Source organism: Mytilus trossulus, chromosome 14 (assembly GCF_036588685.1).
Source record: "Mytilus trossulus isolate FHL-02 chromosome 14, PNRI_Mtr1.1.1.hap1, whole genome shotgun sequence".
In the NCBI taxonomy this organism is placed as follows: Eukaryota; Metazoa; Mollusca; class Bivalvia; order Mytilida; family Mytilidae; genus Mytilus; species Mytilus trossulus.
The window spans coordinates 64,572,670-64,588,016 of NC_086386.1; the positions used below are offsets into that span (position 1 = coordinate 64,572,670).

The 15,347-nt window shown below is 29.7% G+C and overlaps 1 protein-coding gene across 2 annotated transcripts in view; it reads right to left on the reverse strand.

Annotated features, from left to right (window-relative positions):
- Nucleotides 1–15,347, reverse strand: part of LOC134696230 (dachshund homolog 1-like) — a 59,457-nt gene that overhangs the window by 8,068 nt on the left and 36,042 nt on the right. For both annotated transcript variants that reach the window (XM_063557910.1, XM_063557911.1), the window contains exons 4-6: nucleotides 11,504–11,592; nucleotides 9,012–9,128; nucleotides 3,179–3,388 (exon numbers count right to left, since the gene is read on the reverse strand). In XM_063557910.1, coding sequence (XP_063413980.1) covers nucleotides 3,179–3,388; nucleotides 9,012–9,128; nucleotides 11,504–11,592 — 416 coding nt within the window. The remainder of the gene's footprint in view (nucleotides 1–3,178; nucleotides 3,389–9,011; nucleotides 9,129–11,503; nucleotides 11,593–15,347) is intronic.

Genomic DNA, 15,347 nt, shown 5'->3' on the forward strand with positions numbered 1-15,347 from the left:
TTTGAATAAATATTATTAATTTTTACATTTTATATTTATTTCAGTATATATTCGGGTGTGAAATGAAATTAAAGCGAAAAACAACTTTTGAAAAGAAACTATAAGATTTAACAAATGCTCGTAAATCATACGTCTAAATCATATGACACACAGTTAGTTTCAAATAAATAAATTACAGTCTCAAATTTCATCCTAACTTATCCGCATCTGTAATTTTCAATTATACCAATGAATTTTTCATGAATTCCGTGATCATTACGATTTGAAAAATTTAAACATTTATTCAAATATGCAAATCAATCCATAAAACTTTGAATCATATAACTTTATATAAAAACTACCATTTCAAAAAAATTTACCTTTATATTGAAACGCAAGACTAAGCGTGAAACAAATGTAAAATTGATTTTTAATGATCGGTAACAAAATTTGAGCTGAATTTATTTTATTTTAAATGTTAATGTAAATGAGCATATAATTTATTACTGTCCGATAAAAATAAAATGTTCATAAAAAGTTTTTATCATTTTTATTACCAAAATATCTGAAACGGTTTTATTGATAGAAGGGCAATTGACATTAAAAATGACATTAAAATTTAAAATTCTATTCAAATAGAACCAAATAAAATAGTTCAATCAATTAAATTCAAATTCATTGTGAATGCAAATTACTAGTGAAAACTATCAGAATTTCTATAACTGCACAAAAAACTATGCATTATAAATGACAGTAATTTTTTTTTCAATTCATTTTATTACAACGCCGTTTAACCTTCCAATCTTTTGATATTTCTTTTCTTTCAAAGTATATCATTAGAATTATATTTCCTGCAAATTAATTGAAAGCTAATCAAAACATATATCACATTGTGATGTTATCATTGTTGAGCACTAAGGGAAATTACTTGATAATTATGCGATCCTTAATCCTATAATCTATGGCGCTAAATTAAATTTACACAAATTACCAGTCAGATATATAAACAGATTCAATAAGAAAATAAGCCACATCCGTATGAAGACTTTGAAGTAGTTGTTCATAGTTTGAATGACAATTCAATAATTTCACAGTCTTTGAACAAATCAAAAACCACAAATTAAAATCCGCAATCACAACTCGTCAAATTTTACACATCTGCACCTTAAATCAATGCCAATAGTAGGATAATCAGAAATATCTTTAGAAGAAAATGCACAACTTTACATAATCGAAAGAAAAATGCTTTCTATGTATTTAATAAACTTGGCTTGATTATGTAAATCTGTGAGAGCAGAACAATATTAGAGACTTAAAAACAGACGGAAGTTAATGAAATTTAATCATTACTATTGAAATATTTACATATAAAGAAAACCCTGATTTATGAGCCATTTAATGCTGGAAGCTAATCGTAGTCAAGTGTATACCATTCGTAAATGTACCCAGTGTTCTTTTTAAATTTCAGTTAAGCGGCAAATTTCCCTACGAATGAATATTGGAAAATTAGAATCAGATTGCAATCCAACATACGATTCACTGATAATACATGATTTTCTTTTTGAACAAAAGTGGTATAATTTGGATGGATTGAAATGATACTTAGGTGAATCGGTACAGAGTTACTCATGCATGAAGAACAATCAGAAATATTGTACTAATGACCCTTAGATCATAGGATTTTTATGTTTCCTATGTTATTTTCCTGCATTTTATGACATGTTCAGTGGGCAGATTTTTTACGGTTCAGTGAAAAACGACTCCCTACAAAAAACTCAAATGTCATAGTAAACAGAAAGCTTGTTTAATTGCAATCATTTGAAAGAAATCTAAGTATATATTGGGTAATTTTATGAATGTTGTGAAACTGTTCTCTGTCATTATTTACGGTAGGCTTGTGACACTACAGTCACTCCGCACAACGACTGTTGACCTTGGTTGCATCACTGTATTACATCTGCCCACCTGGTAGTTAAATCAGGCGAACGGACCACAAGCAAATCGGCTTTTCTTAATGTTCAAGTTTTGTAACTTGAACCCTCCCCTTCTACTCCTGTTAACAAATCGGTAGAATTCCAAATTCATTATTAAAATATGCTTTAAATCGTGATTTAAATATACACTTATTATTTACAAATGATATTTATCAGTGCTCAAGAATATAATGAGATATTATGACTACAACAAAAACTGTTAATTGTTGAATTGGAAAAAAATGCATGATTTCAAATTAAAATCCAATTGCCAAAAATAGTGTGAAGTTAATCTATCCTACATCTCAAGTTAATCGGTACACTTTATTCTTTTTTACGCTGCTGACTTTTAATAACAAATAAACAACACTCATGCAGAAAATTCATTGATAAACAGAAATATTGTAATGTCCTTGAACAGAAATATCTCTGACGCCTACACTTGTTTGAACAGGGGAAACAACTTTTGAAAACTGAACACGTAACCTGATTTTCATATATATTATATACAATGTAAATGAAAATTTTATATAGGCCTTTTTTTTTTGGATTTGAAGAAAGGTGGAGTTCTGACTACCAGAACCTCTCAGGATATCATTACTGCTTGTATGAACATCCCTTCCACTTCAACCTGTTGCTAGTTCGTGCAAAAACAAATTTTTAATTTCAACTGCAACATTTTTTTGCATTTTAACTGTGGGGGTATATTATTCATTTTTATCCTGGCAAGGCTATGACTATTACAGCATATTCATTTCCAAAATCCTGCCACTACACCCCCGTTTTTTTTTAATTGCACTAGAGCATCCCCACATACCAATCTAAACTTTAATTAAGTGTCTTATTAACTCTGTAAAATGTTTTCATAAATACTGACATCTTTTTGGGATATCAAATGCCAAGTGTTCAAGAGATTTGTACTGAGTATTACTATAAATTTCATATCTGTCAAAACAAAAGTAAATTTTAATGCCATAAAAGACATAAATTCACATTTCAAAATTGTGATACAGGTGTTCATTTGATACAGCTTTTATAAGATATAATAACTTAATTCGTTTCTTCAGCTCAGTGCACAGGATTATGATATCATTCCATTCCACTTCTCCCAATACACATCATAAACATCAATATTTGAACATGACCGTTCTATGTTCTGTTTTGTTGGATATACAAATTTCCTTTGAGTTGCCAGTCTGATTCTTATACAACTTAGTTATACCAACCTTTCTCATAACTGAGTTGCCTTTCGTGGTGACGTGCATTCTCAGCAGCCACTTTCAGCAGCCCCTGTATGTTGAGGAGTAGAGTTTCTATAGATGATATGGATGCATTTTCTCCATTTAACAATGGATTAGAGAAGTTGTTCTGTTGGGTTACTGTCTTTTCTCCATTCTCACTTAATGCATCACTCTCACTGTTACTATTGTCCAAATCTGTAAAGAAAAATGAAACATTTTAGTGCCAGTTTTAGAAAACTTAAACATCCAAGGTATCAACAAATATGCTTAATATTTATACATAGAATATCTATATGTATAGATATATGTCAATGTATAGATCATACATAGAATATTTATATATATATATATCATGGATAGTATATCTATATGTATAGATCATGCATAGTATATCTGTATGTATAGATCTTGCATAGTATATCTATATGTTTAGATAATGCATAGTATATTTATATGTATAGATCATGCATAGTATATCTGTATGTATAGATCATGCATAGTATATCTATATGTATATATCATGCATAGTATATCTGTTTGTATAGATCATGCATAGTATATCTGTATGTATAGATCATGCATAGTATATCTATATGTATAGAGCATGCATAATGTTTAGATCATGCAAAGTATATCTATATGTATAGAGCATGCATAGTATATCTATATGTATAGATCATGCATAATATATCTATATGTATAGATCATGCTTAGTGTATCTATATGTATAGATCATGCATAGTATATCAAAATTACAAAGCAACAGAGCAGAGTGATGCCAGTGCAGTAAATTACAATAGTTCTTAACTAGCATAATGTGGGTATTATAGAATGTCCTTCTATTCAATAACAATGACAGGAAAAGCAAATAAAAAACTTAAACATCATAATCGGACAAGATGGTTTCAATGACTTTTTTCAGTTTCAACATTATTTTTACTATAATCCATAGCAAAACCTGGAATTTTGAAATTATAAATCACGTTCTTATAATTCAATATTACAATTCTAAAATCTGTTTTTAATACCAAGGCCAGCTGACTTCTTATTGTGGTGCAATTGTCATATAAAATGGCTGAGTTATAGAACAAACTGATGTTAAAGCTTTAGTTTATGAGGGGAAAACACTTGCAAACACATAAAACCAAAATAATAAACACAAGTGCACAAATTAAATACTTGAATGAGTATAATAAAGAGTTGGTAGAATTATTAATGTTCTCTGATATGATAAATAAGTGTTAGGCCAAGTTTACATAAGTACTCACATAAGACGACTAATGCACAATGTTGATTTACCTATGATTTATGTTAGAACTGAACTTGGAAACTCTCGTCAGGAATTTGTATCATTTGGTTCCATTTCTTTCAAACAAATGTTTGTCTGAGCAGGATTATTTTTTTAAGTGCCTAAATGTCTTTGAACTTTTTGAGCCTCTATTAATATGTTATTTTGTTTGGCTTTCCAAACAACTTTATTGTTTTTCAGCAGCTACTGACTCAATTCTTAAAACCAAGCTAAAATTTATAGAGACAAATCACCTTCAGCCTTATTCAAGGTCATCCATTTTTTGACTTATGTATGCTTTTTAATCTGTATTATTTATTTTCCTCATGTTATAGAATGAGACTGTCTCTGAAATAAGCTATTCTTTCTTCCCAGAATGTCAAAACTTTTTGGATAAGCAAGGTCAATAACTCTTTACTGAGTACTTAATGTAATTCTATAGATTTAAAATGTTCAATTCATATTATCAACCAAACTTTTACCCAAAACAAAAAATGAAATTCAATATCATCAAAGTTACAAAAAAAAAATTGAGCTTTTGTTTACTGCATTTTTAAGCATTATGAGAATATTTCTCCATTGTAAGTAATTTGTAACAATTTCTTCAATTACCAAGATAAATGTCGGATTCCATTAAAGCTGACCTTCTCAGTTCCTCAAAGAAATTCACAACCATAAATCAACAATTTGTTTCATAGTTTCATCATGTACAGATGTTCGGTAAAGATTTCAATTATTAAAATGTGAAATAATATAAATGTAGAAAAATTAAACATGTGTTGATTTACGACATCAAATCATCACAAAACATATGTTCTGTATAGATAACCTTACATACTAATTCATATCTTGTAAGTTCTTCTGTCAGTGCAAACAGAAAAAAAAGGAAGAAGAAAAAGCTGACTTGCTGCAGAGGTGATAAACAGTTTGATCAGTCAATCTTTAGACATTTAGGTGTTATTTTTCAAACTTCGCAGTGTGGATTGACTCTAATAAATGTAATTCCAGAAACATTTGCTATGAGATCAGAAATCATATATGTTGTAAAAAAAACTGTTAAGATTTGTGTTGCTATTCTGAAAAAATGGATTTCAAGAAGAACCAAAGCTAGCATGCATTGTTGATCTTTTCACATCTTATGAAAGTACATCTTAATTAACACAAACAACTTATTGAATATATCTGAATGAAGATTCATGATTTATTGGCAATTGAGGGACAACATCTGACAAGTGAAACAAAATAAAAATAACTAAAATCAGCATTTTTACTCTTTTCCACCTATTTCTGTGGGGATGTACTTTAAAATATAAAGTGATGACAACATACTTAAACATTGGACTGAAATAAAATTTGAAAAGAATAAATAAGGTAAAACTAAGTAAAGTCTAACTTTAAAAAATAAATATTAAAAAGTAAGCAACATCCATGATTTTCTGTACTTATGTCCAAGTCAGTTAAGTCAGCATAAAAATGCATCATTTAGAAATTCTTTTGCAAACAAAGCATAACATAACATAGAAAGTATTTGTTATTGAAAGGCATTTAACAATTATATTTAAATCTAATTATTTCAAAACAGAAGACAGAATTACTGCAGGGTAAATTGTTCCATTAGAGTAAAATATCATATGTGTCTTCATATTATAGAAAGCCTCAAAGAAAAATAATTTTCTGCTAAAAATCCTATTATTTCATGTTCCATTTATTTCTGTCATTATATCTCATCGAAGCATTATTATCATCGTATATTTTTCTCTTTACCAATTTACTCTTCAGATTAAAACTAAACAGCTCTAAAACAAATGAACAAATCTTTTCATTCATATGAGTGATTTTCCTATCAAAACGGAATCGTAAATGTCATACCTCAAAGCACTTCGAGAAATCAACCGCGCGAAAATGACAGACCCTCTAATAACATGTCATAAATTTATTGTGTTAATTGTGAGTTTATTAATTTGACGATCATTGCTTTTTCCCCTCGTTATCTCTATGTCTTTTCCTATCTGTCGTGTATGATTGAATTTGCCAATATTACGCGACAATGGTGTACAAGTATCCTGAAGGAGCGTGGATCTCGTATTAGATTTACACTCCAGTAAAAGACACTCCACTCATCAAATTATCTGATAACTGCTTTATATCAGATTCAATAAAATTAGTTTCGATGGGAAATGAAAAGAGATGGAAACTCTTAAAGAAAACAAGACATATTTCCTCTTCGACTTTGTTTATTTTAATGCAGCAATGGGGCATCTTTGCAAATTGAATACAAGAAAGGCTCATGGCATAAAATAAACATGCACATAGACAAAGAAAGAGATCTTTATTGCATTTAATTAAATCTTATTAATCACACAACATTTTCAGTGCAAAAATTTGAAAATACAAGTGTTTAGTTGCTGTCATGTTTATGTTCATTTTGGATATCCTTATTTTGAGAGTGAAAAAAATCAAAAACCTGAACAGTACCATTAGTATACAAACAGGTTTGATATGTTTTTGAATCTCCTTTTATTGTTCAAGTTGTAATGTATCAAATTTTATGTTTTCCAAAGTTGAAACAAAAGACAAATATAATTCACCAGAACATATGCCATTTCGTTTCAGTTTTAATAATGTTAATCTTCAGAATAAATCATGCAAATTGCTATGATGTTCACACTCACACAGATAAAACTAAAAAACTTTTTTCACAAAGCCAGCAAGTACTTCCGACAATTAGTACTGACTCTTTATTCTGGCGACTAAACATTTACAAGTAAATTAGTTAAGGTGGATGTTGTCTGGTAGAATGCATTAAAATTAGCAAATTTCCAAATCTATTTTGTTCTGATGAATTTAGTTTAATGAAGATTTTATAAAATAATTAGAATCCAATTTCTTCTTCTCCTGTTGAAAAATAAATATAATTTTGAAGCTCTAATGAGCAAAGCGTGGTCAAATAGATGTTTTTAAGAACAAATCCCCATGCCTACTGAGCATGCTCATTAACTCATATGAAATATGTCTTTATTTTTGGTGTCTGCTTGTTTGTATCAAAGTGAGACATAATATTTCCTTCTGTGTAAGAATTGAACATATAGTGATGGGGAACAGATAGAAATTAAAAAATAACAATTTGATAATATGAAAGTTTGAGACACATGCTGTTACCGTGGCAATACAGATGCACCAAGATGCACGAAGCTAATAACAAACAAACATTATTACATACTTCTTGCCGTGTTCTAAGACTTTTACATGTGGAGAAATCAAATTTATAATTTGACTGTTTCAATAAAATAGTTTAAATGGAATACATTCCATTTTGGATATTTTTGGGACAAGTTATTTCACATATTCCTGCTGAGTTTGAAATGACTGTACGCTCCACATAATGAGGGTAAAATGTTCATCTGTTTTAGAATAACTTTTTAAAAATGTTTCCTTTTAATCAAACACAGTGTTTTTTTTGTAATTAGTGTTTTAGAAATTTCCCAATTACTGTCTTTTCTAATAAACAGAAACTGCTGGATTTTTTAATGAACTCAAAAGAATTAACATTGAATTGAGATTAAAAAACAAAGCTTCTTCTGTCATTTTTGTGATGGAGACAGAATCATTTTAATTATTCAAACTTGTTCATCAATCATTTATAACCAATGGTTTATTTAACCTCATTATTATAAACAAACATCTAGTGGGTACATTTTCCCCTGTCTTATTTTTCTCTAACGTCCTATTTCTCTGTCCTTTAACCTTTGACATGAAAGATTGAATTCTTATGATATTGTTTATCGGGTTTTATTCTACAAAATATCATGCATTGAAAATATACCAAAGAGGAAAAAGCAATTAATATGAAGCAATATAAAGATTGGTCAACTCATTATTTGTTTTTCTTTTGATTTCCTCATTTAGTGATTTTGACGTCTGACTTGGAATTGTAATGTTGGAAATGATTACAATATTATTTCAATATAATAATGCAATGGAGTTTTGTAACTGTGACAGATTAAATGAAAGGCTTGTCCATGTGGTAACTAAATTATTTGTTTTCTAACACTCTATGTTGTTAAAGACCTTGACCTCTGAACTTAATAAAAAAAAATATTTTCACCATGATCAAATACTGTTGAGGATTAATAAGGTCTTTAATATCTTACCCCTATAATCATGCTATAGATTTGATCTTATTTTTGACTTCTGATCTTAGCATAGAATTGAATTAAGTTTACATAATTTTAACTTGATTTTACTAGAATGTATGCTAGATCCAACCTCTTTGGAACAAGAAAGCTTTTCTCTATTAAGTCCAATGTGTGACCTTGACCTTTTACCACTGACACAGAACTAAAAAATTAATATTACAACCTCATGGTAGTAAGTTAACTATAACTTGGATTTCATTCATAACTTTTTTATAGTGTATCTCCTCTAATAAACCTTTGTTGAAAAGGGAAATATCTTGAAATTTTTAAACTTTAATTTAGCTATAGCATGTCCCAAATTTCATCTTCAATTCATCATCTTCATCTATCTTACCATCATCCCTATCTTCATCTGACAATCTATCATCTTCTTCATCTGACAAATCATCACTTTTGTTCTGTGGCAAGTCTTTAGCATGTCCATTTATGTGGAGGTTCAAAGGTCGATTGTCTAAAAATATAAATTATTTAGAACTACATTTTAAGTTTAACTACAGAAACACAGCAATTTCTTTAAAAGAATATAATGGGCAAATCTGAATGTTTTTCATTATCCTTTAAAGGGGTGATTCTGTGGGAAATCCTGCTTCTGTTTTAATACTGTGTTCTTGTTAAGTTCTTAAATTCTTAAACAACTTTACTTTTTATGAACATAACTTTCCAATTGTTTAGGAAACAAGCCTGAACAGGAATGGTCAAATTTTGTAAAAAAAATATTCAAAGCTAATAGATCTTTGTTAATTTTTCCCCAGTTCAAGATTTTCTTCATTTAGATTTTCTTCATTTAAACAGAATAAGTTGTTACAAAAATAAATGTTTTTATTCATATATATTTTTTCAGACATTAGACAAATTGAATCACCATGCCAAATTATATTAACAATTTTGATTATTGTCAGTAACTAAGTTCTTTTTATGTTTCAATAGAAAAGTTAAAATAATTGATAATACAGATGTTATAGAAAATATAAACAATAAATTCATTTCACTTGTGAATCATTTGTGGTATCATCAATCCAATAAATGGCTCTACATTAATTCAAAAACATCAAAAATTGTAATGTTATGGTGGAAATTTAGCAGCAGAAAACAATTTACAAACATCTATCAGATTTAGAATGTCAAGAAAATCATGTTTTATATTAAAAAACACATTTAGCCATTACTCTAGGTAGTAATAAACGTTTCTGGGACTGAATCTAATCTGAGAAATATCGCAATCTAATGTACATTTCAAATGTAGAAAATGAACTTTGTATGTTTCAATTTTATATTATAAAAAGATTTCATCATGATTGAGTTCTAAAACTTCCGAACTATGTCATTATCGGAATTCTGCAAATAAGAGTTCATCACCTAAGCACATAGCTGTATTAATTTTTACACCATTTGCAGATGTTTGTCAGTATTGGGGAATTTGGGGAATATATCAAAGCTTAATTATATGTTCTTTAATTGAATTAAATAGACACAAGTTAAATAGATTTGATTGTGTATGAAGACATTATTTTCATACAAAATAACTAAGACAGCATAATAACAAAAAGATTTTTTTTCTTCATATTCGTTGAATTCATCTTCCATTAATTTAGATTGGTCCAGTCCCATCTCTGTATGTACTCCACGGACTCTGGGTCTATTGAAAATCATACTTTTACTCAGCAAAGGACAAAGTTTCAACTGATTTGGAATGAACCCTTTGACCTTGAACTTGACCTTTAAATTATTTTCTAAGAGCACTTGTATTAAACATCTGGTTGCCCATCATTACAATGGATATAGATAAGTTCAGGAGCCTTTGTTTAACAATAGTCTGATTTACAATAAGGAAATGGGGGTGCTATCATTGGATTAACTTAATCTAGTAAAATGCTATTTTGTAGGTAAAATTTGTCTGATTTGTGAGACAGAAACTTGAAGTTAGGGTTGATTAAAATGATTCTGTATACATTGGAGTTTGGTGTGATGTGTATTTTCATTGAACTGATTCACATTTTGTTTAGCGGCCAGCTGAAGCCTGTCTCTGGGAGCAGGATAAAATTTTAAGAGGTAGGAGTGTAATGACTCAGTATACATACTATCATAGTCTGATGCCCTGTTTTCTATGAGTTTAAGAGGGGGGAGTGTAATGACTCAGTATACATACTATCATAGTCTGATGCCCTGTTTTCTATGAGTTAAAGAGGGGGGAGTGAAATGACTCAGTATACATACTATCATAGTCTGATGCCCTGTTTTCTATGAGTTAAAGAGGGGGGAGTGTAATGACTCAGTATACATACTATCATAGTCTGATGCCCTGTTTTCTATGAGTTAAAGAGGGGGGAGTGTAATGACTCAGTATACATACTATCATAGTCTGATGACCTGTTATCTATGAGTTTAAGAGGGGGGATTGTAATGACTCTGTATACATACTATCATAGTTTGATGCCCTGTAATCTAGGAGTTTAAGAGGGGGGAGTGTAATGACTCAGTATACATACTATCATAGTCTGATGCCCTGTTATCTATGAGTTTAAGAGGGGGGATTGTAATGACTCAGTATACATACTATCATAGTCTGATGCCCTGTTTTCTATGAGTTTAAGAGGGGGGAGTGTAATGACTCAGTATACATACTATCATAGTTTGATGCCCTGTTATCTATGAGTTTAAGAGGGGGGAGTGTAATGACTCTGTATACATACTATCATAGTCTGATGACCTGTTATCTATGAGTTAAAGAGGGGGGAGTGTAATGACTCAGTATACATACTATCATAGTCTGATGCCCTGTTATCTATGAGTTTAAGAGGGGGGAGTGTAATGACTCAGTATACATACTATCATAGTCTGATGCCCTGTTATCTATGTCATAAGTAGGAGAAGATCTCATTGGTTTCTGTAGCATCTCCAACCTGTCATCTCTTATCCTGTAATTGAAAAAAAAATAAACCAGATGCTCCGCAGGGCGTAGCTTTATACGACCGCAGAGGTTGAACCCTGAACAGTTGGGGCAAGTATGGACACAACATTCAAGCTGGATTCCGCTCTAAATTTGGATTGTGATTAAATAGTTGACACAGCATAGGTTTCTGACACAGAATGAATGTATTCAAATGAACTTAAAATTTTTGTTTTCTCTTAGAGCAATTCACTATGCTGTTGAATTAATCCTCTCAAAAAAATGTTTGAAGAAATTTTCTTTTTATTTATGAAATTTCAAATGAGAAAAATTGAACCCAATTTTTTAATCACATCCTCCTTTCCCTTATTCCAAAACTAATTTCAATTAAAATATTCTAATGGAGTTTGCAACAATTACTACTCATTTAAATACATCATAAAATATTAAGATGTAAAAAAAACTGCTTGTTATCACTGAATGGTAAAGATTATTTAAATTTATCAGTTGGTAGTAAAAAGTGAATATACATTGTATATTGTATATAACAAAGATTTAAGTTGATTCTGGACAAAGAAAGATAACTCCAATTAAAAAAAATTCTTGCAGATATTTCTTGCTTACTTTACTGGACAAAGAAAGATAACTCTTAATTAAAAAAAAATTTGCTATTTCACAATATTGTGAAATTAGATATTTCTTGCCATTGCACAATACTGTGCAATTGAAAAGACTTGCTATTGCACAATACTTAATATAATAATTTTAGATCCTAATTTGGACCAACTTGAAAACTGGGCCCATAATCAAAAATCTAAGTACATGTTTAGATTCAGCATATCAAAGAGGCCCAAGAATTTGATTTTTGTTAAAATCAAACTTAGTTTAATTTTGGACCCTTTGCACTTTAATTTAGACCAATTTTAAAACTAGACCAAAAATTAAGGATCTACATACACAGTTAGATTTGGCATATCAAAGAACCCCAATTATTCAATTTTTGATGAAATCAAACAATGTTTAATTTTGGACCTCGATTTGGGCCAACTTTAAAACTGGGATAATAATCAAAAATCTAAGTACATTTTTAGATTCAGCATATCAAAGAACCCCAATTATTCAATTTTGATGAAATCAAACAAAGTTTAATTTTGGACCCTTTGGGCCCCTTTTTCCTTAACTGTTGGGACCAAAACTCCCAAAATCAATACCAACCTTCCTTTTCTAGTCATAAACCTTGTGTTTAAATTTCATAGATTTCTATTTACTTATACTAACGCTATGGTGGGAAAACCCAAAAAATGCTTATTTGGGTCCCTTTTTGGCCCCTAATTCCTAAACTGTTGGGACCGAAACTCCCAAAATCTATACCAACCTTCCTTTTGTGGTCATAAACATTGTGTTTAAATTTCATTGATTTCTATTTACTTTAACTAAAGTTATTGTGCGAAAACCAAGAATAATGCTTATTTGGGCCCTTTTTTGGCCCCTAATTCCTAAACTGTTGAAACCAAAACTCCCAAAATCAATCCCAACCTTTCTTTTGTGGTCATAAACCTTGTGTCAAAATTTCATAGATTTCTATTAACTTAAACTAAAGTTATAGTGCGAAAACCAAGAAAATGCTTATTTGGGCCCTTTTTGGCCCCTAATTCCTAAAATATTGGGACCAAAACTCCCAAAATCAATACCAGCCTTCCTTTTATGGTCATAAATCTTGTGTTAAAATTTCATAGATTTCTATTCACTTTTACTAAAGTTAGAGTGCGAAAACTAAAAGTATTCGGACGACGACGACGACGACGACGCCAACGTGATAGCAATATACGACGAAAATTTTTTCAAAATTTGCGGTCGTATAAAAATTGAAGTACAGCTTATATATTTTTGAAATTTTCTCTTAATTTCCATAAATGCATGTATAAATCATTCTGGAACTGCTCAACATAGTCATCACATCATAATCATAAAAGAGAGGAATATATTTGACTGCTGGTATATCTACAGAGGATTATTATAAACATGCCTGAGGCTTCTATGTCTAATGCTCCTACAAAATTCAGCAGTCAACCAATATGCGAGCTCCCTTCAACATATAAAGTCAACCTATATCTTTCTTTTTCAATGCACTTTAGTTGCAAAGTTTTACATTCAAACTTTAAAATAGTTTTTGCACCTATGTAAGAGTATTCAGCAGACGACAGTTTTTGCACCTATGTAAGAGTATTTAGCAGAAGATATTAATTGTTGGAGTACATTTAACCTTACTGATCAGCTGTATAAAGCCTGCCAACACATCTCTAATGTTGTAGATCATATATTTGTAATAATTATTGAAAGATGTTTCAAATCTTTTAAGCTTTCCATTCGTAATTTTATTAACCTGTGAGCAGAAACATGTTATGTCATCAAGGATAATTTTCCATATGTTTTCAACAAATATCACTTGGCAGATTATAATTATTTCTAATATAAATCCTTTCACTTTTTTCTTCATTTCAATTTCCTGCTTAGAGTGTAGAAAAACATTGCTTTTTATCATTTGAGCTGGAAAAATCTTATTAGTTTGTAAAAAATCTTTCTGCGTTTGAAATCATTAATCATCAAAAGAATCGTCATAATTCAAATATTACTCTTTAGAACACAAAGATATATATGAATCGTTTGATAATATTTTTGGGAAATGGTTTGTCCTAATTAATGCTTTCAAGATGAAATGGTTTCATATTGGTTTTATCCCTCCTTTTCTATTTATTTCAAAGATGTACATATGATAAAGACTCTATGATGTAAGACAGTCATTAAAATCAAAGATATAATAAAATCTTTCTTTTAACCATAGTTCCTATTGATTGAATATCATTCACATTAAATGATTACGGTTTTCTTTAAAATAAAATCTTTATTTCCCCATCTTCAAACAAATAAAAAGAATTTTATTTTAAAGTTTTAAGACAGTGATTATATCTGTTATGCATTGATGTCTTTGCATGCTAATTTTGTATCCAGTTTCATGTCCACAAACTCATACATGCAGAAATACAAAAGACATTAAGACTTAAATAGAACTGCAGTATGCTGCATGTATTCTACTTTGTATTGCTGGTTAAATCTCTAATTCTTGAAAGACTGAATTCTGATGTTTGACTTTAAAAAAAGCAATGAAATTACTAATCATGGTTAATATTCATACTTCGTAAATACAAATTTGAAAATGAAAAATTAAAACATGATAATATATTTTATTTCTGAGTAGTGAGTATAACCAATAAATAGAGTGTTTAAGCCTGACAATTCAAACTAATCATAGTCCTAATAGCTTGAATACTTCTTGTCTAAACAATATTGCCAGCCATAAAATTATCCCACTTATTAAAATTATTAAATATCTTAAACCAAGAAATAACCCCATGTACAGTATAAAACATATTAAGACACTCTTTCCTTATACTTATTGGTATGAGAGTATACAAAACCAATAATATTCAGTGCTTTATCTAAATCTCGGATAACATTTTCTAATATACTTCAATCCTAATGTATCAATTTTCTATGAAGCAAAAACAATTTAATTCCATGTAATTTAGATTCCATCTCCACATCACAATAATGCATGCCACTTTATAAAAGACAAATAAACTCAGTTTTCTATGATTGTTAGAAACATGTAAATCACATCCAATATTGGGAGACAATTTCTACAGTTTGTCAATGAAAGCCGATCATTTTCTCCGATTACAATTCTCTTAAATATATATCATTTACAACGATTCAGACTCCCAA